This window comes from Eptatretus burgeri, chromosome 13, assembly GCF_056783735.1.
Source record: "Eptatretus burgeri isolate ZD-2024b chromosome 13, Ebu_testis_v1, whole genome shotgun sequence".
Classification (NCBI taxonomy): domain Eukaryota; kingdom Metazoa; phylum Chordata; class Myxini; order Myxiniformes; family Myxinidae; genus Eptatretus; species Eptatretus burgeri.
The window spans coordinates 32,288,048-32,315,284 of NC_140973.1; the positions used below are offsets into that span (position 1 = coordinate 32,288,048).

Consider the following 27,237-nt stretch of genomic DNA (forward strand, 5'->3'; position numbering starts at 1 on the left):
ATTAAGTGTTGTATCTGAGAAGAACGAGATTGTTAATTGTGTTTACAGTGAAATATGTGAATTAACGTGTTGAAAAACACCAGGCCACGTATGTTACACGGGGGTAAAGGTAGTATATAAAATAAATAAATAATTCAACGTGGTGTGACGGTGATGGTGAAGTGTATCTGTCTGTAATTCCAGCAATCTCTGTTTGTCTGTCTCTCTCTCTGTCTGTCTGTCTGTCTGTGACCGCTGTTTCTCGACAACCACTGGTCCGATCTAATTGAAACTTGCCAGGTATATTGCTGGGGACCTGAGTATGTGCCTTTTCAAGGTTTGATATTAATCAGACAAATGGTTCCCAAGTTATGGCCATTTATTTACCAAACCAATGACAGGACATGGTGTTATGACGTCACAATTAACGTCACAATTCTTCTGGATTGTGTATGGATTAATAAATAATTGAAAGTTGTGTTGGTTGCGGAGATGGGAAACTGTGTATAAGTAAATAAATAATTCAGGGTTCAATGTCAATCGTAGAATGCTCAAAGTTACATACAACAAATAAATAATTCAAGGTGGTATGCAGGTTGGACACGTTGGAGAATGGTTCAAGGTAAAAAAATAATTCAAGGTACATATTTCAAAGTCATCGATGGAAGCGATGGTGGAGTATCTTTAAATAAATAATTCAAGGTTGTGTGTTGAAATGGAGATGGTGGAGTATAAATCGTGGTTCCCCCCAAAGTAGATACAATCTCGTACTATTATTCTCTCATGCAAACATGATTTATCACGGAAAAAGGACTCAGAAGCAAGGGGGCTCAGAAGATAGGGGGGCTCAGAAGCAAGGGGGCTCAGAAGTAAGGGACTCAGTAGAACCTGTCTCAGAAGCAGGTGGGTCAGAAGCACTTGGCTCAGAAGTAAGGGACTCAGTGTATGTAATGTAATGAAAAGTGCAAGGGGGCTCAGTGCTCAGAAGTAAGGGACTCAGAAGCACCTGGCTCAGAAGCAAGTGGGTCAGAAGCACCTGGCTCAGAAGCAAGGGGCTCAGAAACATCTGGCTCAGAAGCACCTGACTTCGAAGCACCTGGCTTATAAGCACCTGGCTCAGAAGAAAGGGGCTCAGAAGCACCTGACTTAGAAGCACCTGACTTAGAAGCACCTGGCTTAGAAGAAAGGGGCTCAGAAACACCTGACTCAGAAGAACTTGGAAGCATCTTTGTAATTTATGCGAAATTTTTTCATGACGTTTTGCATTCCAGAGGGGCGGTCACCAGATTTCGTTCCACACAAGGAACTACCAACATGAGTTCTCGGAAAGGTGCACCGTGTCGTCACGGTTGTGTCCACTCTGATCTGCGATTGGCTGAGTACTGTGACACGTCACGATCAACACCAATTTAGCCACTTGCAGCAAGTAAATTCAGAAGCACCATTGACTGTCGTTATCCTGTTTGCTTCACATCTGCGATTTTAGCGAAAAGTTCAATAAATATCAACTCGTTTAAAAATTTAAAAAACGTTCAGTGACCAAGCGAGAATACGCGATATGTTGGTACCTAGCCACACCTGTTGCAGCAGGGCTACCTGTAACGTGAAATGTGGCGAAAAGGACACGTGGTTACCTAATCACTCAAAATCGGCCGAGTATGAGCAGCGTGGAAAAGAGTCGCAGGTGGTCGCGTTGATGGGTCGTCTCCAGCTCCGCGAAGGAGACTTTGATCATTGCGGAGTTTGCGGCAGCGCAGCGACCAAGCGCTGCGTGCCCTGCCAAAGGCTATACTGTGAGTTGCATTTGAAGGTCCACAGTGGGAAGGGACACCTACTGACAGAACCTACGATCCATTGTCGTTGCATTGTGCATGGGAAGCCCCTCGAGCTGTACTGCATGCGAGATGACAGCTTGATGTGCATGGTCTGCAATACTCAGGGATATCACTCTTCTCACAAAGTCGTCACCCTGGAGGAAGCTCAAGCTCAACTCAAGGTATTTTAACAATTCGATCATCATAATTAGGCCGAGACCTTTTACAGATTGAGACTACCTATTTGGAGCATCGTAAATTAACACTGGGCTGGTAGGATAGCTTTCAGCTCTGCGCCACGAGGCTCGAAAGTCTAAGCCTGGGTTTGAATCTCGACCGAGCTTTTCACTGCTATTTCACATGAATAACGAGACATCAAAATGTGTGCCATCCATGGGCAGGACGTTGAGCTGGAGGACCCTTCTGGAGCCAGCACTGGTTGTTGGTGGACTTTAAATGTTCAACGTTATCTCTGTCACCCTGATAAGATGCCCCGACCAGTGGTGTACTGAGGGTGTCTAGCACCCAAGAACATAACATAATTTTTCCCCCACCCCCGTCTCCACCTCCCAAACCCAAATCCCCAACCTCACTCACAATATATATATATATATATATATATATATATATATATATATATATATATATGTATATGTATATATATATATATATATATATATTTATATATATATGTATATGTATATATATATATATATATATATATATATATATATATATATATATATATATATATATATATATATATATATATATATAGATATATATACAGTGCCGGATTAAGCCTCGGCTGGCCCTAAGGCACATTTTGAAATTTTAGAGCAGGGGTTCCCAAACCCAGGGTCGTGACCCAAACTTGAACTCTCAAAAAATCTCAGTTTTTGAGGGGGGTTTCATGTCAAAAGCATTTTCTCTGACAATTTTTATCATAGGTACACTAGGTACCAGTATCATTTGGGTTGCGACGCAAATGTGATTTCAAATTTTGGGTCATGGACAAAAAAGTTTGGGAACCACTGTTTTAGAGAATGGCCTGAAAGATTTAAATTAGATCTCGGGCTCATGGAAATGGATCCCAGACAAAAGATGAACTGATTCAAGAACAAAATATTTAATACAAATATTTAATGTTAATATTTTAAATATTTAAATATAATTACCCTCGCAGGGACAGAAATTAGAAATAATTTGTTTAAAATAAATAAAAAATTTGACGAAAATTGCTTGTCCATATTAAAAAATGACACAATCAATATGAATATTATGATTATATCAGACGATGGACAATCCCGAATTCCCAATGACCTCATTTTCTAAAGCCGTAATGTCACCGCTCTTCTGATTTGCTGAGACAGACTGTCGCCCAATGTAGGGATAAACACAATCATAATTATAATGTGATAGATCGAGAGAAAGATCCATAGCACGAGACGAGTAGTAATCGTACAAATGCCATTCGCACAGTTAATAACGAAAATTTACGAGTTTATCATAGCCGATAATGCGATATATTACTAGACCAATAAGAATTGTATGTTAAAAAAAAAAAAAAAGTTGCCTAAATTTTTGTGGCCCGAATTTTTGGCTGGCCCTGAGGCACATGCCTTGTCTGCCTAATGGTTAATCCAGCACTGTATATATATATATATATATATATATATATATATATATATATATATATATATATATATATATATATATATATATATAATGCCCAGCTTTCCTTTCACTTTAAGCAATGGCTGTGGAATGGTATGCAGTGTATATGTAATATACCAATGTCTTTCTAAGCACTGACTTACTCACTCATTGATATAAATGTTTAATACCTTCTAAATGGGCTAGAACGCTGAAATTTGACACAAAGCCAATATCCCAGGAAAGGTCACAACACCGATGGAAAATTTTTTGTGAACGGAAATATCCTTAAATTAAAGAAGGCCGGTGCAGACTTGGTCTCCTCACTGCGGGTCACGTGACACAAGACAATGTTCAAATTGGATCCTTGGAAATGGTAACAAGCATCTCTTCTGCCCCTTATTTTATAACTTTTTCCATATTTACATGAAAAATTACTTGAGCTGCAAACTTTTCAATGATTTATTTATTAGAACATGCAGAAACAATGTTTCTTCTTCGAGAAGAAACGATGTGTTCTACTTATTTATACTGGTGCGGGCCCGTAGGTGCAAAAAACCCCCCCAAAAAAACCAATGTCACCCGCAGGGTGACCCATATCTTGCCAAAAGGTGACCAGGTGTGACTTCTTTAAGGTCACACTGAGGTGAACAGTGCTGCTATCCACCAGGAGCGACTCCTTGAGGAATATCTGCCTACGAGAGATTCCGATGAGAATCATTCTAGAGTAACCATGAAAATATGCGTTTGCCTCATAACGTCACCAAATGACGTCATAATTTCTCAAGCTTGACATATCCAGAAAGCACTCATCGAGGTGTTCAATTTGAGGTACTACACGATATGGTTCCTAAAACTTGAAAATTTGACCTTGGGGTCAAATATGTTTGACCTCCGGCGTTAACCATGAAGGTCAAGGCCAATCGCCACCAAAAATTAATCAGCTGAGCGCCAGACCATGAACTATATTCCCATGAAGTTTGAAGACGATCCGATCAAAATTACTCAAAAAAATAAGGGTTTCGTCGACTCCCCTGATTTGCGACAAAGTGACCTTGACCTTTGACCTTGACCTTCAAAATTTTGTGCACTGAAAGGGACCTCTATAGGCCTCTGATATGCGAAGTTACAAAAATTTCCAATGATAACTGTGCTCTGCAGAATTTTTTATACGCGATTACAGACAAACAAACAAAAACCATACAAGCTGACTAACATATCTTGCAAAACTTCGTTTTGGCAAGATAAAAAACTTTCAAACCGCGTGCCAAAAACAACAACCACACAGGCCGTTCCTTCGCTCTCGCGTGCCCGAACGTGTAAACGACGACTGGATTGAGGCATTGTTTCAATTAGATCGGACCAACCGTATCATAAATGGCCAGAACTTGGGAAACCTGGGACACAGCTGAAATGGATGAAGAAGAACGATATCAAATCAAATCAAATCAATTGAATCAAATCAAATGATAGCAAACCCCCTCTCTCATATGACGTCTCATATCAAACCCCCTCTCTCTCTCTCTCTGTCTCTCTCTCTCTCTCTCTCTCTCTCTCTCTCTCTCTCTCTCTTGCTCTCTCTCTCTCTCTCTCTCTCTCTCTCTCTCTCTCTCTCTCTCTCTCTCTCTCTCTCTCTCTCTCTCTCTCTCTCTCTCTCTCTCTCTCTCTCTCTCTCTCTCGCCCCTCTGTAAATTGACGTCATTTCAAAAGAAGAAGAATTGTGATGCCCCCTCTCTCTCGCCCCCCCCCAAATTTTGGCCTCCTCTCTCGCCCCCTCTCCCACCCCCTCTCTTGCCCCTCCTCTCTCCCCCTCTCTTGAATTGTGACGCCCCTCTCTCTCGCCTATCTATAATTATAGATAGATAATCTATATAACTCTCCTCCCCTCTCGCCCCCTCTCTCGCACCTCCTCTCTCCCCCTCTCTTGAATTGTGACGCCCCCTCTCTCTCCCTCCTCTCTCCCCCCCCTATCAAACACACAGGCATTAATATTAATATTAAGACACACAGACATTAATATCAAACCTTGAAAAGGCACATACTCCTCTGTAAATTGTGACGTCATATCAAACGAAGAAGAAGAAGAATTGTGATGCCCCTCTCTCCAGCCCCCCCTTTCGCCCTCCTCTCTCGCCCCCTCTCTCGCTCCTCCTCTCTCGCCCCTCCTCTCTTGAATTGTGATGCTCCCCTCTCTCCCCCCTTATCAAACACACAGACATTAATATTAATATTAAGACACACAGACATTAATATCAAACCTTGAAAAGGCACATCCGCGGGTCCCCAGCAATATTCCTGGCAAGTTTCAATCAGATCGGACCGTCAATTGTGAAAAAAAAACATTAATTGTGATGTCATTCGTGACGTCATAGCACCATGTCTTGTCATTGGTCGATAGATAAATGGCCGTAACTTGGGAACCGCTTGTCCGATCAATATCAAACCACGAAAAGGCACATCCGCGGGTCCCCGGCAATATTCCTGGCAAGTTTCAATCCGATCGGACCGGCGGTCGTCGAGAAACTGCGGTTGCGGACAGACAGACAGACAGACAGACACACAGAGATTGCTGGAATTATAGATAGATAATCCAAACCACCTCGGTTTAATTGATGAGGTGAGAGCTGATTGGTTATCTCGTCCATTCATAGGTGAGATATGTGGGTGGGTTATCGTTTTTCAGAAAAAAAATATATCTTTCTTTCTTCATATATATATATATATATATATATATATATATATATATATATATATATATATATATATATATATATATATATATATATATATACATATATATATATATATATATACAGGGTACAACCTTTTTGGTTGGATGCACCATTTTCCTTTTAAAAACAGATATTTACTTGTATATGTATTGGCATAGCTTGGCTGTACCCTAATTCTGTCTGGCTTATCAGGCTTCTCTTGGCTCAAAAGTTCAGAATGTGGCGTTGAAGACAAAGCACATTGTTTCTTCTCTGCAACAGATCGAAGAGACCAGCATGAAGCAGCAGGTAAGAGCCATCGCTGCGTGCTTGGAACAGAATATCTCGTCAGACAGGTCTGAGGATACATTGATTCTTCATGACAGCGAGTACGTCAACGTGGTATATTTGTCTTTGTCGTTACAGAATTATTATTAGGAATATCGTCACGAGAGCAAAGTTACGTGATACAATGAAAATTTGATTGTTTGCATTATGACGTCATTTATTCCCATTTATCTGTCATCAATGTGACAGCCAAATATGTGGACTGGCAGGATCGCTTATTGGTATGCACACTCTCCTCTAATTCCCTGGGCTGTCTAACCTGGGTTCAAATGTCGACGCAGCTATAAACTGTTGTTTCGCAGGCAAGGCATCAATGTGTGTCCCATCCATCGGATGGACATTCAACTCGGTGTCCCACCTGTTCATAAAGATGAAAAAAATATTATAATGAATATGTTCTTCAAGAGTTTCTCTGAAGGAGATCATTGATCCATGTATGACGTACACACAGGGGAATGAGGGAAGGGCGGTGGAGGGGGTTACGCCGGGGATAAGTGCATCTAAAACTATTGTGCTTGCATTATGTGACACCTACAAAATACTTGGCATACTTCCTTTTTTATTTATTTTTTGCTGGACTATCACAGTCAATCAAGCCAAGTAAGATTGCTTCAATATTTACCTCTTTATTCCAGCTCTGAGGCTGGCTTTGGGTTTAAGTTTTTTTGCTTTGATCTTCAGTTATTCTTCTGCTATTGGTGTAAAAGCCCGTCAAAAATGACGGGTTGGAATGATTTTATTCAAAATATTCAGACCCTGGAAGATATGAAGATTTGTAGCAAGAAGAAGCATTATTTTAAAACACTACATGTACAAATGTTACCCTATTTTATTTAATTTTCTGGGACCTTTCATTTCGATGCGACGGCCTCATGAGCGCGCCAAAGCCTGAAGCCTCGGCCTAGCGTCAGGTGTGCTTATATCTTCTTAATTTTTATAGACATCGCACGTATGTAAATGAACACTCGTTTTACTCTGTGCGCGTTGCACATCATGTGCAGGGAATTTCACCTCACCGTGCCTTGTATTTACTGTTATTTTTTAAACACTTCTGCACACCAACATTGAGGCTCGGTTCGCAAGTCACCGTCTACATTTCCAATTGAAAAGATGTAATTACTCCTTTATGAAAAATGTTTTTAGAGTCTTTTTTTAATCCTGAAAAATAGACCGTAGTGAACACACAGTTGTGTTAAAAGATTGTCCTTGAAAACCATTCTTAAATGTTCCTTATGAAGGGGGACAGACAAACACACAAACACACAATGTGTTTTATACAGATAGATGGAATAATGAACACATGGTGCACATTCCTCTCTGGTGTCAATTCCTGTTTGCTCTCTGGCAGAGTTTCCATGCCGATAGTACGAGCGGTTTAGTAAAAACAAACAAATAAAGCCATCCTAGTAAAACCAGCTCCCCTTTTTGTTATCGTGTGAATGTAAAATATCACGTGGTTTTGTTTTTGTGGATTAACTATTTGTGCCAGTGTAGTTTCGTCTCGAAAATTTAATGACGTATCATCTCGAGGATAATGGGATGTGGCTATTGATGAGCATCCACATATTATGCAGTAGATGTCGCAGATTTATCAAACAGATGAAGAAAAACCTTTCATAACCTGAAGCTGACTCAGTGGTGTAATGGTTCGACCCCTTCCCCCCTCCTTAATGTCTCTCTTTTTACCCCTCAGCCCAAATTGGCTAAGGGGTATTGTCGTCATAGGCGTTGTCCGGGCGGGCGTCCGTCCGTCTGTCAACTTTTGGTTTCCTTTGATTTCGAGGAGAACGCCTTGTCCGATGAAAATCCATTTTTGCAGGGTGTGTTGGGGTTGAGTAGAGGGAGGTTCCTTTCGAAAATGAGCGCACTGCGATTTTCAATATGGCCACCATCTAGAAATTGGTTTGCGTCAAGGGGCTGAGGGGTTACGCCCGCTTTGCGGAGCTATTTTTTTTACTATTACCTCCACCACTGAAGGTGAAGGAGGTCATGTTTTCACCACTTTCTGTCAGTTTGTCTGTTTGTTAATTACCAGAATCCTTTGGATTTCGGTAATTATGTTGGTCAGTTGTGTGTGTCATTCTGTGTGTCTGTTTGTTTGTGTGTTTGTTTTCCCTGTAGCAGCCACACCGTTATGTTATGTAGCAGCCACACCGTTATGTTATGTTGCAGCCACACCGTTATGTTATGTAGCAGCCACACCGTTATGTTATGTAGCAGCTACACCATTATGTTATGTAGCAGCCGCACCGTTATCTCAAAAAGTTAGGGACGGATCCGGATGAAACTTGGTGGACACGGGTGTGTGACGTGGAAGAATTGATTCAATTTTGGTGAAGATTCGGATCCAGATCCGATAATTTTTTTTAAGTGAAATCTTCACCATTGAGAGACAGGGCATGGACAGGTTGGGTGTGTGACAAGGACGAATTGTTTAGATTTTTGTGAAGATCCGAATCCGGATCTGGATATGAGAATTATTTAATTTTGAAAGTGATTCTTCACCATTGAGAGAGAGGGCCAAAAACGATATAATGGTGTATAGCATGATATTTCAAAAATGTATTGGGCCCGATATGTTCTCGTGGATCAGGCATTACGTGGTGGAGGTACGCGCTCCACCGAGTGTCCTAGTTTTACCTCTGTGACTAGCCTGCTTAATCTTTCCCCATTGCCATTTCCCACCTCACCCACATATTGGTGAATGCATGTGTGCAAGTCCCTCACACGTTCACATGAGATGGTAACAACACGTTGTGCTACTTTGTCACCACGAAGGCACATGTGTGACCCTCGTGTGACAAGGGGAGAGGTCAGGTGCGTGGTGCGGGGTTGGGGTGGCTATATAAAGCAGGGGTGTTGAGACACACGGGGAGAGTAGAGAAAGACCAGAGTGTTGAGGTGCAGTCTGAAGGACGAGCTTCTGTGTTCGTAAACTGTCGTCTGTCCTGCAAACGACTGATGAGAGGCAAAGTCTCAGAGAGGAGTAAAGACAGCCGGTGTACAGCCGCTGTCACGTGACCATGTTACATTAACCAACAACTCAACCCATCTTTCTTATTTCTGCCTTGTTCTTTTTGTTCTTTCATTTTTCTTGCTTTCCTCCTTCTTTCTCTTTGTACTTTTCATTTCTATATTTGCTTTTTTCATTTCTGCCAAGGTAGACGTTTGTGTTTGTATCACCCTTGCATTCATGGTGTTCCTCAGCTATCATTTCTGTCATGTTGATGAAGTCACTGAGACATAAATGATGCTTGTTCATAGGATTGGTGTTTAGGTCATTTGTTCGTGAAAGTCCATGTGATCATTGCAAAGTGCCACCTTTTGATGGTGTCGCATTGTAATTCCCTGTTTTATTTTTAATCTTGACCTTCTTACCTGTTGGATCCCTCTTCAACCCACCTGAGCCAGCCTCTTGCTCCCCTCCTCACCTTCCACTCTCCCCAATACCCTCACCTCACCTGCTTTCTCCCTCTTAACTCCTTTCCAGCTGTTTACCTACACGATGTAATAATTGCTCTAATCTGCTTATCATTTTATAGAATGTTTTTTTTTTTTTCTTTCCCCAGGTATTGACAGAAAAATTCATAGAAGAGATCAAGGTGAAACAAAGCAAGTTAAACAATGTGATTTTACAATTCGTGAATCAATCTTTGGAGAATATATGGCGGCAGAAAAACGACTCGGATGCTATGCTGGACAAGCAGAAACGGGATCTGCAAGAAAAGCAGAGAAACATTCTTGAAATTGAGACTGATTTGCAGAAAGCACTTCATAAACAGAATGCAGTGATATTTCTACAGGTAAGAGAGACTTTTTCACATGTCACACCCTGATGAGGTGTTTACTATGACGTCGGTGTGCAGTGTTGCGTGTTGGAATATCTGCACGTGATATCATTGTCTGAAAAAAAGAAAACGCAGCAAATTCATGGGATGCAAAATGAATATCATAACCCAAAAAAATTACTGCATTTGATCACAATGATGACTTTCGAAGTTAGAAGTGAAAATTAAACTTTTAGCAATGAATGCAACCTTGAAAGTTTCTCACTAAATCCCGTGGCAGCGTCCTTGCTATTTCATAGTCATGAAAATTGCCCAATTACAAAAACCTCCTTACAAATTAGGAGATGAGTTTTGATTGCTTCTGTCACTTTTAGGTGAGAGACAAAATTTCTATTGTGGGAAGCTGTCTGGCAAGTCGTCGTCTTCTTTCGTGTGCAACAGATGGCTGCGAGTTGCATCATTGGGGCACGGCCGGGCCACTGATGTAACACCCTCTGTAGGTTAGGTCAGGAATTTGGAATTTAGCCAGGGTGCCTAGTCTTCAGGAAAGACACTGTGGGATCATTAACATCCACAAACTAATGATGACAGAAGGGACGCCCAGTTTAACGTCCAAACGAGGGTCGGTACACGTATTGATGCCTCGCCCTGCCTGCGAGACACCAGGATGACAGTTTTTCTGGGATGAGATTCAAACCCAGGCTGGATGGCTCAGAGGCGAGTGTGTGTCTGCAAAGTAACCTTGTGCTGAGGTCACTTGTGAGACGGTCTCCCTCCAAGGCTCTTGGGAATGGTGCATTGCCTACACCGGCTCCCTCCTTTCCTTTTAGACCTCCGCTGAACCCAGGGCTGCTGCAGATACCTGAGCTAGCCCACACCTTTCCTGCACAGCATCCTCTGTGCCTGGGAGAGCACTCTCCGTTTCTGCGGGGCTATCCCCCTGCCTAACGAAATCGTCAATCTTTCCCCTGGCTGGAAGCTTTTCTCCTTTTACTTCCTGCTGAAACCTACTCACGGTGTCCACAACACTCACATTGTCTGACCACTCACACGAGTCCACATGCACACACACACCTGACTGGGAGGAGCCTCTACCCAGGAATCCTTTACCTGGATTGTCTCCTCATTCAAACCAAGAGTGGGTGTGTAGCATTGTGATTCCAAGCTGTCTAGCTAGTCCTCTTGATTGTACATATTGCACTGATTGGCTATTCCTCCAAGTATATTTCACCCTCACCAGATGCTTCTCTCAGTCTGTGAGCAGGATATCTCAAAAGGTTGTGGACAGATTCAGCCAAAATTTGGTGGACAGGTTGGGCGTGTGAAACATAAAATGCACAAATCATTAACGTCATGCCTTAAAGCATGAAGAACATTCAAGCATATAGATTATAGAACATCAACTCATGACCAATCAGTATTTGCTGTTTCCCTTTAACATCTCAATAGAGCCTCATTATTTACCTTTTCTTTCTTTAAATTAACTTTATAACTATTATATTGTTGTGGTTACCAAATTCGCAAACCACCATTCAGGTCCCTTAGGTGAGGTATCTCGGTAAGTGCATGTGTAGTTAGGCCCAAACCCGTTGTCTAGTGGGAATACATGTCATTTATGCGTGCTGCGACTCTTCAGGATAGCCGTTTTTCTTTTACTATCTTTATTTTGGACCAACCGCCATGATTACCACCACAACCACAACATCAACCACCAACCACAACGCCGCTTCACCACAACCGCCACGACCTTCACATCACACCTCGCAGCCGTCGCATCGCCACCGTTCTTGCGCCGCCTGTGGGTACCGGTGTTGGACTCGTGCAGGGCGCGCGTCGAACAGCGGGTACAAAATCACGGATTTTGTGCTTCAAAAACGGATCAAAAACGACACACGCCCACTTTTTGCCGTCCAATCGGTGAGCGAGGGGCGATTAGGCCCCGCCTCCAGGACGATCGATATATGCAAATTTGTGGATCAAAAAGCCTTCACGCCCACTTTTTCTCGGGCCAATGGGGAGCGAGAGGCGGAGAGTCCAGGGTGGGGAGTCGGAGAGTCCCGAGGCGGAGAGGCGGAGAGTGGAGAGTCGGAGAGTCGAGTGGAGAGTCGGAGAGTCCAGAGGGGAGAGTCCAAAGAAGAGTCCAGAGTCGGAGGGTCCCGAGGCGGAGAGGCGGAGAGTAGGAGAGTCGGAAGCAGAGGGTCAAGACTTCGCGGGCGGTGGAGCTGCTCGTCGTGTGCGGAACGGAGGGGACGGAGCTGTGGAAAGGCGGCGACACCAGACGAGGGGTGCTCGCGTCGTGCAGGGAGCTGCACCCGAGGGAGGCCGACAGCGCGACCTGGCCGAGGTGGAGACGCACACCAGGGATAATAAAGATCCTCTATACCCCGAGCATCAGCAACCCCCTCCTGTTTCCCCCCGCGCTGAGATAGTGCGACCAAGGGGGCCCCTTTCCCACCCCCTACCAGACACCGTCCGCGAGGCCCGCGGGTTGCGGCGCCATCGCCGCTCCGCGTCTCATCACCAGATGGGTAGGCGCGACCCGGTCTCGGCCTCAGGCCCGCCTCATCCTTGAGGGTATTCTTTTCCTTGGTTTTGGGTATGTGTTGTCGGCGCCGTCTGTGAAGTAGAATTGTATAAGTGTTGCCGTGTGCTCGGTAGTCGGTATTAGCTCTGCATTGTCTTCGCTTTTACATTTGCTTTTTGTGTAAATTGAATTGTGTCTTTTCTGTGTGCTTTTGGTGGAATTGTATATGTGTGCTTCCCGTGTGCCGCGAATAAATGTGCTTTTGTGTTGAACTGTTTCCCGCTTCGCTTCGTCATTTCCCCCATTGAATCCTCATCTTGCTTCACGTAAAGGGTTGGTAGTGGGCTGAATACGCCCGATAATTAATCGAACCGTCGAGGTCGACGATAACACCGCTCGGTTATTCTGATAGTACGGAACGGGTCGCTTAAGTGGCCCGTGTCCGAAGTCGACCTGCGGCGAGGTGCGATCGCCCGGTCTACCCTCCGCGTGGGTACTTAGGTAGGTCGAATTTGGCGAGCAACCCTATCCCACGCGGGGGCTGATTGGCTCGATCGCGGTGAGACCGAAAGGTCCACCCGTGACTGGTTCCCGGCGTTAGTCCGAGAGGGTCACGACTGGATTGTCCGTCCGGTGGGCGACGTGCCGCGATTCGAGTTACGTGGCCGTCCGCACGCCGGCGGGCGCGAATCCGCAACAATATCTATGTGCAGTACCAGGATACGCCTGTCGGTTTGTTTGTCTGTGAGCAAGATATCTCAAAAAGTTGTGGACGGATTCGGATGAAACTTGGTCCGGATCCGGATCCGGACCCCTTGGGTCTGGAACCAGACAAAGGATCCGGATCCGACTACTAGAATCTTTTAAGTGGTTCTTCACCATTGAGAGATTGGGCTAAAAATGATATGGAGCATGATATCTCATAAAGTTGTGGACGGATTCAGACGAAACTTGGTGGACACATTTCATGTGCGACAAGGAATAATTGATTCGATTTTCGTGAACGTCCGGATCCGGATCTGGATCCGAGAATTATTTGATTTTTAAAGTGATTCTTCACCTTTGAGAGATAGGGCTCAATAACGATTATAGAGCATGATATTTCAAAAATGTATTGGACCCAATATGTTCTTGTGGATCAGGCATTGCATAGCAGAGGTACGTGCTCCACCGAGTGCCCTTCTGGTCCCATATGTGTTTGCTTTGTGAAATGGAACATTCTTCTTTTCTGTTTGTATCTGAACTGTATTTTCATCATTCAAATCTTTGCTCATATTGCAACTGATTCTTAATTGATTGCTGTCTATACATCACAATTTCATTTTCTAAAAGTCGTAACCATACATATGGAGACAAAATCCTGGTGTCTGAAAAACCACTCAATATAAAATTATTATCTTATCTGTTTTGTTCTCAGTCCCTCATTTGTACTTTTTGTTTTATTATCCTGGACTTGTATTGCAACTTGCATCCATTTTTGAAAAGCTTGTTCACTTTCCCTTCCCCCCCTCGCCCCCCCCCCCAATCGTGCATAAAGCAATACAGTCACAATATAAAGTGTGATAACAATTCAGCTATTTCTTTAAATTTAAATGACAGATTTATTGATAAATTTGGACAAAGTTTTGATTTACTATAATATTTATTTAATGTGCCTGGTTGGTTATCTTGAAATGCACACATCTAATTTTGAACGCAACCTCATTCATGATTCACCACTCAGTTGAACTGTTTTCTTGATGAAGCTATAGTTTGAACAAGCTTGATACTTAATGTCGTGGCTTGAATTCATATTGTTCAACACTGACTATGCTTATCTATTTACAAAATGTACTTGATGATAATAATAAATCTCAGTACACTATGCCATAAACTTGTTTTATAAAACAATAATTATTTTTCACCATTAAAATAAACCTTGTATTTACAGGAGTACAAGGAACATCACTCAAGGTAAGATTCCAATTTATAAAATATAAAATTCACAAATCATCAACGTCATGCCTTCAGGCTTAGAGAACATCATCTCATGGCCAATCAGTATTTGCTGTTTCCCTTTACCATCTCAGTGGAGCCTCATTATTTCCCTTTTCTTTCTTTGAATTAATTTTACAACTATCTACAAAGCAAATGCAGAACAAGGGCATAATGAGACATCTGGATACATTTGAATGAATAGCAAGAAAATAAATACAGTGCAAATAAACACCTAAAATGGGATTTCCAACTGAGATCCATGTTGTATCATGAGCCTTGGGTATGGATGGCAATACCAAACTGGGAAAGCCAAATGAATTCCATCTTACTTTATAATGTGCATTGGTTCAACTAGCAGCGGCATTCCCGTCCTCTGGGACAAATAAGCGATTCAGAACCAACCTCTGGGCAGGAATGCCAATCTCAGCCCACCTTCGGTGGGCAATTTAAAATGGTGATATTTCCGCAGCGATGCTTTCTTCTGAAATGCACTGTAAAAATTGGATCTACTGTACTGTAATCATATTTGGCCTTGCTGGACAACATTGTAATTTTTGTGATTAAATTTTTTTTAATCCATTCATTTTGATTTTTGAAGCCATTCACTCATGTGGCACTGACTCCACTTGGAGGTAGTACTTCCTGATATCCAGTTTGTTGTGTCACTACTTCGATTTCAGGTTGTGACGCCAGGTGTTACTCAAAAAAAATCCTCTGGATTTATTTTCACCAAACCATTCGTCAGGTTATAGACTTCCAAGAAGTCACCTCTCAGCCTCCTGATCTTCAAGGCTTGTGAAGTTCAACAACCTCAGCCTCTCTGGGTATGAGTAGGTATCAGCCCAGCCGAGAGTTAACCCAGTGATCGTCCTCTGTACATTCTGCAGCAAGTTTGTGTATCTTGGAGTAGAACGATGTGATAGATGACGATCCAATAGAGGTCTTGTGAATAACCGAGCTGAAAGTATGGGTGTTTGTTTCTTCAAGTACAGTAAGATACACTTGAGTGGGAAGTGGTCTCAATGGAGGCTTGGCTCCCCCTTTGCTGAGGAGCGATAAAGGTTTTTAGAAATCCCATGGAATAGAGGCGATGATCTTGCCAGCTGTGGTTTTAAAATGTACTGGGTGGCAGACAACCCTTGTTCTTTCATTGAATAGTTTCCAATTGGGTTTCATAATACCAGTAGTGAATCCAGGTTTCATCAACAGTTACCAGATGAGTAGCCATTCTCAGCTGCCTGATGGGTCCATAGTCTGAAGACTGGGGAAGTTGGAGTAGGTTTGCAGTGTAGGGGTTTTCCTCATCAGGTGTTACCTGTCCACTTGTAGTCCCACGACAAACACGTCTCCTACAACATGACCGAGTGATAATGTCAGCTACAAATACTTTGAAATCTTTGAGTATCTGATGAGGTTATGCCAGCAATGTGTGCTGAGATTTCAGGGGACCCATCTTGCTTAGACTTTTGACATGACAAACGATTTGTGGATGATGGTGAAAATTCTTCTGAGATGAATTGTACGTTCTGTGGATAGATCAGCCACCATGAGGTCACAATCCTCCACCATTAATGCCCCAAACTGTCGATCAGTTTGTCCGTCAGTTGCATTGCCTGTCACACTGACCTGGGGACATCTCCACTTGTGTCCAACAACTCCATGTTCAATTTTCGCAACATTCATAATTGTGTTGTCACAAACATCTGGCTTCTATTCCAAAACAACAAACAATGTCAGATTAATGAAAGTAATCATGCTTAACAAGCATACGTATAAGTTTTCAATAACTAGAAATAGCCCTCATGTGCCAGACAATACCTTGTTTGTTAAACTTTTGAAAAATTCCCTTCATTGCGGGGACTATAAAACACTAAAATAGGATCGTTTGGATGCTTCGGGGGAATGGGCAAGGCATATCGGATTTATAGTGTCGGAAAGTGTAAGAAGAAAAAAAAAGGAATGGGAAAAACAATGTTGACAGAGATGTTCTTTTTTTTAAGGGGAAATGTTGCAGTTGGTAGCTCAGGAAAAAATTTTTTTTTCAAAATAATTCGAAGAAAACCACTTGAGCAGTAATTTCAGTGTCGGGCACCAATTTAACTTTGTATGCAACCTGTGACTGCTGGTTGCATTATTTCTGGGAGTGTGGCTGCACCACAGATGCAGTGCCTCTTGAAGGTCGGGGCAGTAATTTGTAATTTGCTCAGGGTGTTGGCGATAGCTCACCTATTCTTCGTGAAGGACACCCAGGGATCTTCAACATCAACCAACTAATGCCGGCCGATGGGACACCAGTTTAACGTCCATCCGAGGGACAGCACACATTGATGAACATTGATGAATCCCCTATTGTTGCAAGGATGACAATTTATAGCTCGGTTCAGGATTCAAACCCAGGCTAGAATGCTCAGAGATGAGTATACATACCTCTGTCATTCTGCCAGTCCAGGACCCAATTATTATGACGAATATTATTTTGGAATATGTCTGAAGGGTTGTTATGGTTATCAGAAGAAAAAGATCCAAACTTGTACAAAACATGGCTAGAAGTATTCATTTTAGTTGTCAACATATTAAATACAGGATATCATCTAATTTGAGATTTTTCGGTGTGTAATAATGGGCAAATTGGAACACAATTAGGCAAATTAATTTAATCTACCAATTTCTTTTATCATTTTTAACCCTGTTCTTACCATTACATCAACATAAGTGTATAACATAACTTTAATAATTGACTTGCACATCTAATTTGAACTTGAGGCAGGAAATTGCCCAGGATATTTTCACCCACTAGCCTACCTTTTTTTGGGAGATACTATGGGATATTTAACCTTTGCAGCCTAAATCCAGATGGGATAGCTGGTTGTGCATTCTTTTGGAAGGATGCAGTCCCAGCAGAGAGCACAAGATTGGCACTGCATTAAAACCTTATCAAGGATACAACACGGCATGCGAACTACTGAACTATTCTGTTGTCCCCTGGATGGAAGTAGATTTTTAAAAATGATGTTGGGGGGTGGTGGGGGGGTGGGTGGGAGGTGGGATTGGACCTTTGAGAACAGCTTGAAAATATATAATAAATAATGTATAATTGAGGTGAGACATCATTTTATTTTATTTTTACTCCTGGTGTTCATCGTCTCGCGGCTTAACTCCATTTTTGAGTGTGATCATGACATGCTGGATTAAAGCACCAAAATTGGTAGTTACTATACACAACATATATAGACGTATCCCCGGGGGGTGCCCGACCTGGGTGACCTTCTCACAAAATCCAAGATGGCCACCAAACATAGAAATGCCAATCTTGCTGCTTGTATTTGTCCTAGAATGTCCATTAAAGTGCCTAATATTATGTTCATGTGACCGTTAACTTAAAATGTTTGTATATCAAATCCCTCAGAACAAGAATTACTCTAAAAGTATGTAATTGTGTCAAAAATAATTGTGGATAGCATGGTAAACTCTGACTTTCTAGTTGTAAATCAGAGTTACTGGACTGTTTGTTCCCCAGTAACGAGCCTAATGCTCCTCAGTTTGATGCCAAAGTATTTAATGGACAAAATTGTTGTGCATGCACTGCCAAAAGGCAATGCATCAACTTCATGTTTTTGTAGGTTATGTACAATAACCGTACGGAGTTTGGTGCTTTAATCCAGCGTGTCACGATTATTCACCTTAGCCACGAGACTATCGGTGGAATTGTCTGTTTGGTACACGTAAAGCTAATGCAAGCAAAATCAGTTAATGACTTTATGGAGGAGTGAGAAAAATATTTTGAAGCAGGAAGAAAAGATGGATACAATTATCTGGGACATGTAAAAAAAGTTGGAGTGTGCTTGTGCTGGCTAGTCAACTGCAGGCGTACCCATCCACAATACTGTCTTGTCTCAAAAAAACAATGTCGTGTCAAGGATGTCGTGGTGGGAATCTATAAATTGATTTTGGTGTTGTATTGTTGTGTCATTCCTTCCTTGTTTGGTTGTTTTTTTCGGGACTCCATCCCTGCATGCTTTTTTTTTTTTCATTTTTTTTGTTTTTAATGTTTAAACGTAGAAAAAATTATGGAATAGAGCGATGAACTCAGATACTGCTTGCTGATCCAACTTTTTTTTTTTTAGCAGGCTGGAAGCAGCAATACAGGCACAAGATCAAAAAGTGAAATTGCCCGCAGAAGTGAAGAATGGAGTTTGTAGAAAAGAGCTCATCGATCTTTTTGACAACGTGATCGAGAATTACTGGGGAGACAAGGTCAAACAGACATTCTGGTTGAGTCAATGTGAGTTAAACTTCCTTATTATTTGGCAAAATAATGTTACGGCAGTGCGTTCTTGTGAAAATTGTTTTTACAAATGTAAATTTTTTCTTCCTTCCAGTAGAGATAACATTTACAACCTCCAACCTTGTGAAGACAATGTTTAACATACCTATTGCTTGACAGTTTGTCAATGTGTGTTATGCAATATTGGTGGAAGCAGGTATTTCTTATTTTTCTTTCAAAATGACTGGATTTAAGGTTTTCTGCTTTTAAGTGGTTTTAAATTTGGCATTGATCTAGGGATGTGAAAGAGACATCCATTTCCCCTCTTTCTTTCTTGGTATGCTTTGCCTGGAATTGCACACTTTATCCTTTTTTTAGATATTGTGGCTGGGTTATTTTTCTTCACCTGTCATTACAGAGGATAGGCCCCTATTGTTGCAAGTGAAGATATTTGAATTAACCCATATTTATCTGTCTCTTTTGTATCTGTCCTCAACAATTTAGTGACGCCTGACTCAACAACAATAATGTTATGGTCATCGGTCGCTCCGGTCGCCGGGTATTAGTCCTACGCATCACGTCAAAGCGACCACTACATTTGACCATTTTGAAGACTCCCATGTCAGATCCATGTCTAAATGCCACATTACTGTACAGATTGGGAGTCCCAAAACAGCCCAGCATTGTGCACATGTCTTGGTCTAATTAGGCTGAGCAAACTTGAAGATATCGTCTAAGTGGTGCGGAAACTGCAACCAATTATTTTTGTTAATGGATCTCTAGAACCAACAACAAAAAAATTGCGGGACTGAGTCAATCAGCCAGATGTAGGTTCTGCAAGATAGAAACAGAAAGAACGATCCACCTCCTATTGGGATGTAAAAAAAACACTCATGTCAGAACAGCTGTACACACAAAAGCACAACAAATTATGTCGAGTAATCCACTGGCACATCGGCAAAAACTTCAATATCCCAGTTTCAGAAATCTCAAGGAAACGTGAACCAAAAGTGATCATTGAAATTAGAAAGTAACGCTCATGTATGAACCGATGATCCCATCGAGCGTGAACATAAAAAACAAAGCATTGTGACCAGATTTAGTACTCAGGTACAACAAAAAATAAGGCATTGCAAATTGAGCTTTTGTTCCCAGCAATTTTGGACTAAACAATGCAGAAATCAAGAAAATGACCAAATTCCAAGGCCTCCAAAATAAAGTGATAAGCTCCTGGAAACTGAAGAGCACCAAAATTGTGCAACTGATTATAATTATAGGAGCAATGGGAATGATGAAGAAGAACCTTACGGAGATCTTAAAAAAAACCATCCCTGGGAATATTACGACAAAAAACTACAGTTGGTGGCTGTCTGTGGCTCAGTGACGATCCTCAAAAGAGTCCTCGGAACAAAACTTTGAGAACAAAATGTTGCCAAATTTAGGGTTCCCCAGGCAACTGGCAACCGAAACTGTCGAGCGTTGTTTGCCTGGTTTCTCGCAGCTGAGAATTCAAATCACGAATATGGTACTGTTGTTTTCAGCCTTACTTTAACTGAACCTCAGCCAGTTCAGTATCAAGACCAGGCTACCACTGTGCCAGTGGAAAAAAAAAGAAAGGTGAACATATCTGAACGTCAAGATGTTCAATTACTTTCTAGAGGGACACGGTGTCTTTGTCATTTGCAATGATGGTACCCATCATATTTAATGGATGTGGTGAGAGAATGAGAACTGTTTTGACCTCCCTCTCCCACTTCCTTCCAAAAACTTTGGCAATAACTCTGCAAATATTATTCAGCAGTTGTTGATAAGTTATGAAGGATGGCTCTTTACCCCTCTTCTCTATTTTGACTCAAATTTCCTGTAGGCCTTAATTATTTAAGGTCTGTTGCTCTCACATTGCAGATAGGTCAGTGGCCTACCTCTCTATTTTTTTAATCGCCTCTTCTCCAGTCAAGCTCTCTCGGCTATCTCAGCCAACTGACTGTCCCCTGATCTCCAGGACGCACATGTTCTTCCAGTAACCGCCTCGGTATACAAGACCCCCAAGATCTCCTCTCCCTTGGGAGTTAAACTCCCAAGATCCAGTATACAAAATTAAACTCCCAAAACATACAAAACGACTGCACATCTCAATCGTCTTGTTTCCCTTTTCCTGTGTCAGGTCAGGCCATATCAGATCTGTGACTCGCTATAGGTACCATGTAAACCTGCACTAACCTGTTCCATTGTTGGCGAATAAACTGTCTAAGGGTGGAGGAGCTCCGAGTGAGCCAATGGTAATCCATATCTGGTGCCCAACTGTGTCCACTGACATCCTCCTGCAGTTGGGGTTAACGATTTATAGGGGGTTGGTGGCAGTATTTGTACTCTGGCCACCATGAAATGCTTCATTCCACAACATACACTCCGATGCCGCTGCCCTTCACAGGGCAGCTCACCGGATGACAGAACTGGGAAAAGCTTCTGGGACCCCCATTTTTTTGATCATAGGAGGGAAAGCACAGGGCAACCCTTCTGGTTTGGGTTGTAGTGGTGTTTGGCTGGTCACCACCAGACGGCAGTCTCCTCAGGTCAAGCTGAGGCTGTCCTTTTGGGTGGGTGCCTGGAATGTCCTCATTCTAAGAGGGGATGATCACTTGTCTCTGCTGTCATCTCCACCATGTGAACATCAGTTTTGTAGCACTTTCTTAGCTTTGGAGATGGGATAGTGGTGAGAACATGGTGGGTGGCTACACCCACGACTGGTCTGGTTGTTCTGATGGTTACCATTCCCAGGGAGTTGCTGTAGCTGTGTCTGACAAGCTGATTCCAATGGTAATCAAGGTAACACCACTCGATGAGCATATTCTAAGGCTGAGGATTTGTCACTCTCTGGGTGTCATTTCCCTGGTGTCTGTGTATGCTCCAACTGAGGTGAGTGATCTCACTGTGAAGAAGGCATTCCATGCCGCACTGGAGTTGGTCGTTGATCAGTGCCCCAGGTGAGATACTCTTCTAGTCTTGGGGTTTTCAATGCATCAACTGGGACTGATGGGGATGGTTTTGAGACATATGTTTGTCCCCATGGGTCTGGAACCAGAAACCAGAAGAGCACTAAGTTCCTTGACTTCACAAGATGTCATGGACTTAGGGTGGCTGGTTCATTGTTTCAGCACCCACAGCCTCATCGCTGGATTTGCTATTCCAATGCTGGTGGTGTGGCAAAGGAGATTGAGCATGTTTTTGTGATGGTCACTGGAGGTTTCTCCAAAACTGAAGTCTCCACGGGAGTGCTCAGTTCCTCAATACCGATAACAGGCTTGTTTAGCAACTCTGAAGCTGTGGCTCAAATCCAAGAGAATGGAACCATCCCAACCTAGTCTGGATGTTGGCAAGCTCAAGGATGAAAGGGTAGCTGAGGAGTACCGCTTACGGTTGGGTGGAGTTCGAAGTCATCTGGGTGTTTTAGGGGACCCTGAAGAGTTGAGAAATGCCTTCAAGAATGCCATCCTTGATGTTGCTGGTGAGTGTTATGGAATCCACAATCACCATATTCGGGCCCACATTGAATGCAGGCGAGACCTTCAGCAGGAGCTGATCACAGCCTATGTTGATCCCCGCAAAACATTGGAGTCTCTGAATCGGGATGCCATCCTGAGGATTTTTGGTATTCATGGGGTGCCACCAAAACTGATCAATCTGATTTCTGAACTTTACTCTGGTACTAAGAGTGCTGTGAGGTGTGGTGGCTCCATATCTGACTAATTTATATTTGTTACTGGAATTTGTCAGGGGTGTGTACTTGCCCGCACACTTTTCAGCACTTGTGTGGATTGGATTATGTGGAGGATTTTGGAGCGATCCAGCTGTGGTGCATCGTTTTGGAATGTCAAGATCTCTGACGTTGATTTCGCAGATGATGCAGACATCTTTGCAGAGACTGGACATCCTTATGAGGGCCCTCAATGTGCTGAATGAGGAGTTGGAGACACTGGGATTACTGGTCTCCTGTGTCAAGACTAAGTTCCACGATTTCAATAACATATTGGATGCTCCTGTTTTGTCTGTACCTGTTTGTGGCGAGGTTGTTGAAGTCACGGAGAAATTCACCAATCTTTGCAGTGATGTTCATGTCTCTGCATGTTGTGAAGTCGAGGTCCATAGACATCTGGGTCATGCCGTGAGCGTCATGGATTCACTGGACCATGGAGTGTGGTGCTGTCGCTATCTATGCAGGAGGATGAAAGTCTGAGTCGTTAAGTCCTTGGTGCTTCCAGTCTTGCTCTATGGATGTGAGAGTTGGATTCTGACCAAGGATCTGAGAAGGAGACTTAATTCCTTTGGAGAATCCTTCGCTTTCACTGGTCAGACTTTGTGTTCAACGAGTATTTACTGAGAGACTCAGTTGAGATTTGTGACCTGTATAATCCATGAGCACTAGCTCTGGCTGGATGGACATGTGGCTCATTTTCCTGACGCTAATCCTGCTCACCAGATTCTCTCAGCGAGGGAGCCTCGTGAGGGGGGGGGGGGCAACAGGCTGGCGACATGTCTCATGCTTGCCGCTGCTTGATCCGTATCTCAAGGAGATGGGGATGGGCCAGGTATCTGCCTGGGGGATGGCCAGGCGGAGTCCTCTGGAGTACCGGCAGAAAGTGGATGAGGCGACGCACTGCTCTGATGCATGCTCCCATACCTGACCTGGCCTTCCTGAGGCTTTCAATTTCCATCCTTACCTTGAAGGTTTCAAGCATGTGCTGGAATCCCATATGCCATCCTTGATTCATATTATTTTCTGGCATAATAACCCTACCTAAACGAAACCTCTTATTCATAGGTTACCATTTCCTTCCCTCCTTTCTCTTCCCTCTTTTCCTGTTTGTTCATGTCCCTGTGTATTGTGTCCAACTGTGCCCCCACTGCTCCACTGTCAGTTAATAGCCCGTTTACCTCCTGCCACCTCGCTTTTCCATGTTCCTCGATTTGCTTTGAATAAAAATGACTTTCATGTCCCCTTGCTCTGACAAAGTGATAATGTCTGAGACTTCATCTTTATTTTGCTTCCTGTAGTTGATTAGTTTACCTTTAGCAAGCTCCAGTGGGTCACATATTTTGATTTTCCTTTAAAATCTGAACTTTTTGTGAAAAAGATGCCACTTCTCTGCTTTCAATAAAGATTTTGTTTGCAGTGAAAGTTATTTGTGCTCTGTTAACAGATGGTCGGGTACCTACTATCGATGGAGACACAGCTTATGATCATTTTGTGTTCAACTCTGGCAAAAGCGCAGTAAAATATCACAGGAGACGACAAAACATCCAAGAATGTTCGAAGAGGTTCACCGTACAAGAGCAAGTTCTTGCCGTGGACAAGTTTTCCTCTGGCCGCCACTATTGGGAAGTGGATATTTTCTCATCTTGGTGCCGTGTTGGTGTGGCATACTCGTTTGTTGATGGGAGATCCAAATTTGGAGACAATTGCGATTCCTGGTGTGTCGAAATACGAAACGCACAGTACAGTGCGTTGCACGGCAAGGAATTTACCCGGTTGAGCATTTCAAGACGTTGTCAGCGGGTTGGGCTCTACCTGGATTATGAAGATGGCCGACTGGAATGTTACATCGCCGAGACCATGACACTTTTGCACACATTTCAAGCAAGATTCTATGCACCACTCTACCCTGCACTTGGATTGTATCACGTGGATGATTGTTTGCAATTCTCCAAACTTCAAGATAACTATCAATGGTAGTCTGTGCTTTACTCTCATTTATAATGACGAATGTTGCAAGCTGGGGCTTTGGTGACATCTCAGAGGTCCAATCAACTTTCTCAATGACAGATGCAACTCTACCTTAAATTGCCACAACGGCCTTCTCACTGCGATACAATTACAAGAGTGAGCCGAGCAGTAGAGTGCTTGCATTTTGCATTTGCTGTTTTACGGAACAATCTCCCATCACACCATGGACGTGCAGAGAAAAAAGAACGGAGACAGAACAATTACAACTAGAAGGTAGAGCGCATACCTCCGCCACGTAATGCCTGATCCATGAGAACATGTTGAGTTGGACCCAATACATTTTTGAAATACTGTGCTATATATCTCTTTTGGCCCCATCTCTCAATGGTGAGGAATCACTTTTAAAATTGTAGTATCCGGATCAGGATCTTCACTAAAATCTAATGAGGTCGTCCTCGTCACACACCGATGCTGTCCACAAAATTTTATCCGGATCTGTCCGCAACCTTTTTGAGGTATCCTGCACACAGACAGGCAGACAGAGAGGGGTGAAAACACAACCTCCTTCACCTTCGGTGGTGGAGGTAATAATAAAGTGAGAGTTGGGCTCGGCAGGGTCAACGAGAGTAAAACCAAAATCAAATCGGCTTGTCCTTGTCACCTGACCAGCACATCCACCGAGTTTTGGCATAATCCATCCGCAACCTTTTGAAGTGAAGAATCACAAAAAGAATTCTCGTATCCGGATCCGGATAAGGATCTTCACCGACATCTAATCAATTTGTCCTTGTCACACTTCCAACCTCTCCAGCAAATTTTGTCCGAGTCCATACACAACTTTTTGAGATATCCTGCTCACTGACAGACAAACAGACAGGGATGAAAACATAACCTCCATCCATCTTTGGTGGTGGAGGTAAACATATGTGGTTATCCAATTGCTCTAATCAATGTAAATTCCTGATGACATACTCCTTTGTGTTGCTTCTAATTTTTCATTCAATTATTATCACAATGGGAATTTTGTGTGTATCGTTTGTTTCAATGGCTTTGATATCTTATCATTATTCCAACTATAGATGTAAATAATTCATTATTGCCTGTACTCGTATGGATGACTTCGAGAGCAAGCAAGTGTTTTTTTTCTTATATTATTGTAATAAATTTTACCTCTTTCTTTTCTCTTTTAATCCTGCTCACTCATCTACTGGAAGCTGTCTGGACACAACTGTAGTCTCATTCAGCAGTTAATGGCCGGTTCGGATTGGCAATTGACTGCACCAGCCTGCTCACCAGAGAGGATATTTTGAACTAAAGCTTTGGGAGAAGCATGCCACTGGAGCGTGGCAGTAAGAATTAAAGCGAGTGTTTTGAGTCTTTTGCAGTTGAGAAAGAAGCCCAGACAGCCCACGAGTTAGCGGTGGCGAGAAACAGGCAGTTGGGACAGCTGGCAGATAGTTGAGAACCAAGTGGAGAGTTGCAGGGGATTGGACAGCCAGCAATTCCCATGGTGCTGCTCAGACTGTTGCTACCTTGTTGATACGTTGAACATCAACAACTTCCTGCCCTGCAGTGGCTCTCTACAGCTGGTGTACTGTATTTCTTGACAGCTGGACACAGCTCGGCCACTTCCACACTCTCTCTCTCTCGAGCATATTCACAGAACCAAATTCCTCAATCTGTTCAATGTCATTCCCTCCTCTAGAGCCTCTCTTCTCATACTTCTCAAAGTTTGCCTTCTTGAAATCTAACAGCCAACTTATATTCCACGATCATGAACACCTTAATGTTTCCTTTGCCTTGAGATTCTACAATACAGATGCACGTGCCGAGAAATCATGCACCATTGAGGTGACGACAACAAATCGTGACATTTTCCTCAGTAAGAAGCAATTCTGGATAGTTCAGAGCCGCTGTCACCTCGATTAAATGGAAATTGGGCTGATCGCCGGACTGATCACCTGTCCGATTTCTGGTCAACCGCACTGATCTCTCATATACTGACTTGATACGGAGGGTCGGCCTATTAACGTACACACAACCGTGAAGCTCTTGCACAGCCATCTTGGAACTCACAAAAGGAATGTACACATACTTATGGTGCATACAGACTACAGAGAAAACAATGTTTTCAGTTAGTTTTGCATGTCTCAGTGAGGACCTGGTACAGGGTACACAACATGTAAAAATAACTGTTGAGAAAGAAGCCGAGACAGGCATGAGTTCGCAGTGGAGCAAGCAAGTTATTTCTATGCCAACGGGACCATTTATTCAGTAACTGGCATTCAACAGGGTGACCTCTTCAGGCCAGGTCTTTTTTTCGATGGGCATCGATGGAATAGCCAGGGGGATTCAGTCAGAGTTCAATATATGGTACCTCGATGATGCATCGTTTGGGGATGAACCTGCGAAAGTGCTGGCTGACCTCCAGAATGTCATTGCCTGGTTGACCGA

General features: G+C 42.9%; 1 protein-coding gene across 2 annotated transcripts; it reads left to right on the plus strand.

Annotated features, from left to right (window-relative positions):
• Positions 1–1,408: 1,408 nt before the first annotated feature.
• LOC147014197 (tripartite motif-containing protein 14-like) lies at positions 1,409–25,970 on the plus strand. Of its 2 annotated transcripts, none has more exons than XM_085851958.1 (6): positions 1,409–1,975; positions 6,374–6,469; positions 10,078–10,311; positions 14,751–14,773; positions 18,922–19,079; positions 24,260–25,970. In XM_085851958.1, the coding sequence occupies exons 1-6, from the start codon at positions 1,538–1,540 to the stop codon at positions 24,790–24,792; spliced, it is 1,482 nt and encodes a 493-aa protein (XP_085708084.1). In that variant the 5' UTR covers positions 1,409–1,537; the 3' UTR covers positions 24,793–25,970. The 2 variants fall into 2 exon arrangements, with proteins under 2 accessions (XP_085708084.1, XP_085708085.1); XM_085851959.1 differs by having other exon boundaries at positions 18,925–19,079.
• The last annotated feature ends 1,267 nt before the right edge of the window (positions 25,971–27,237 follow it).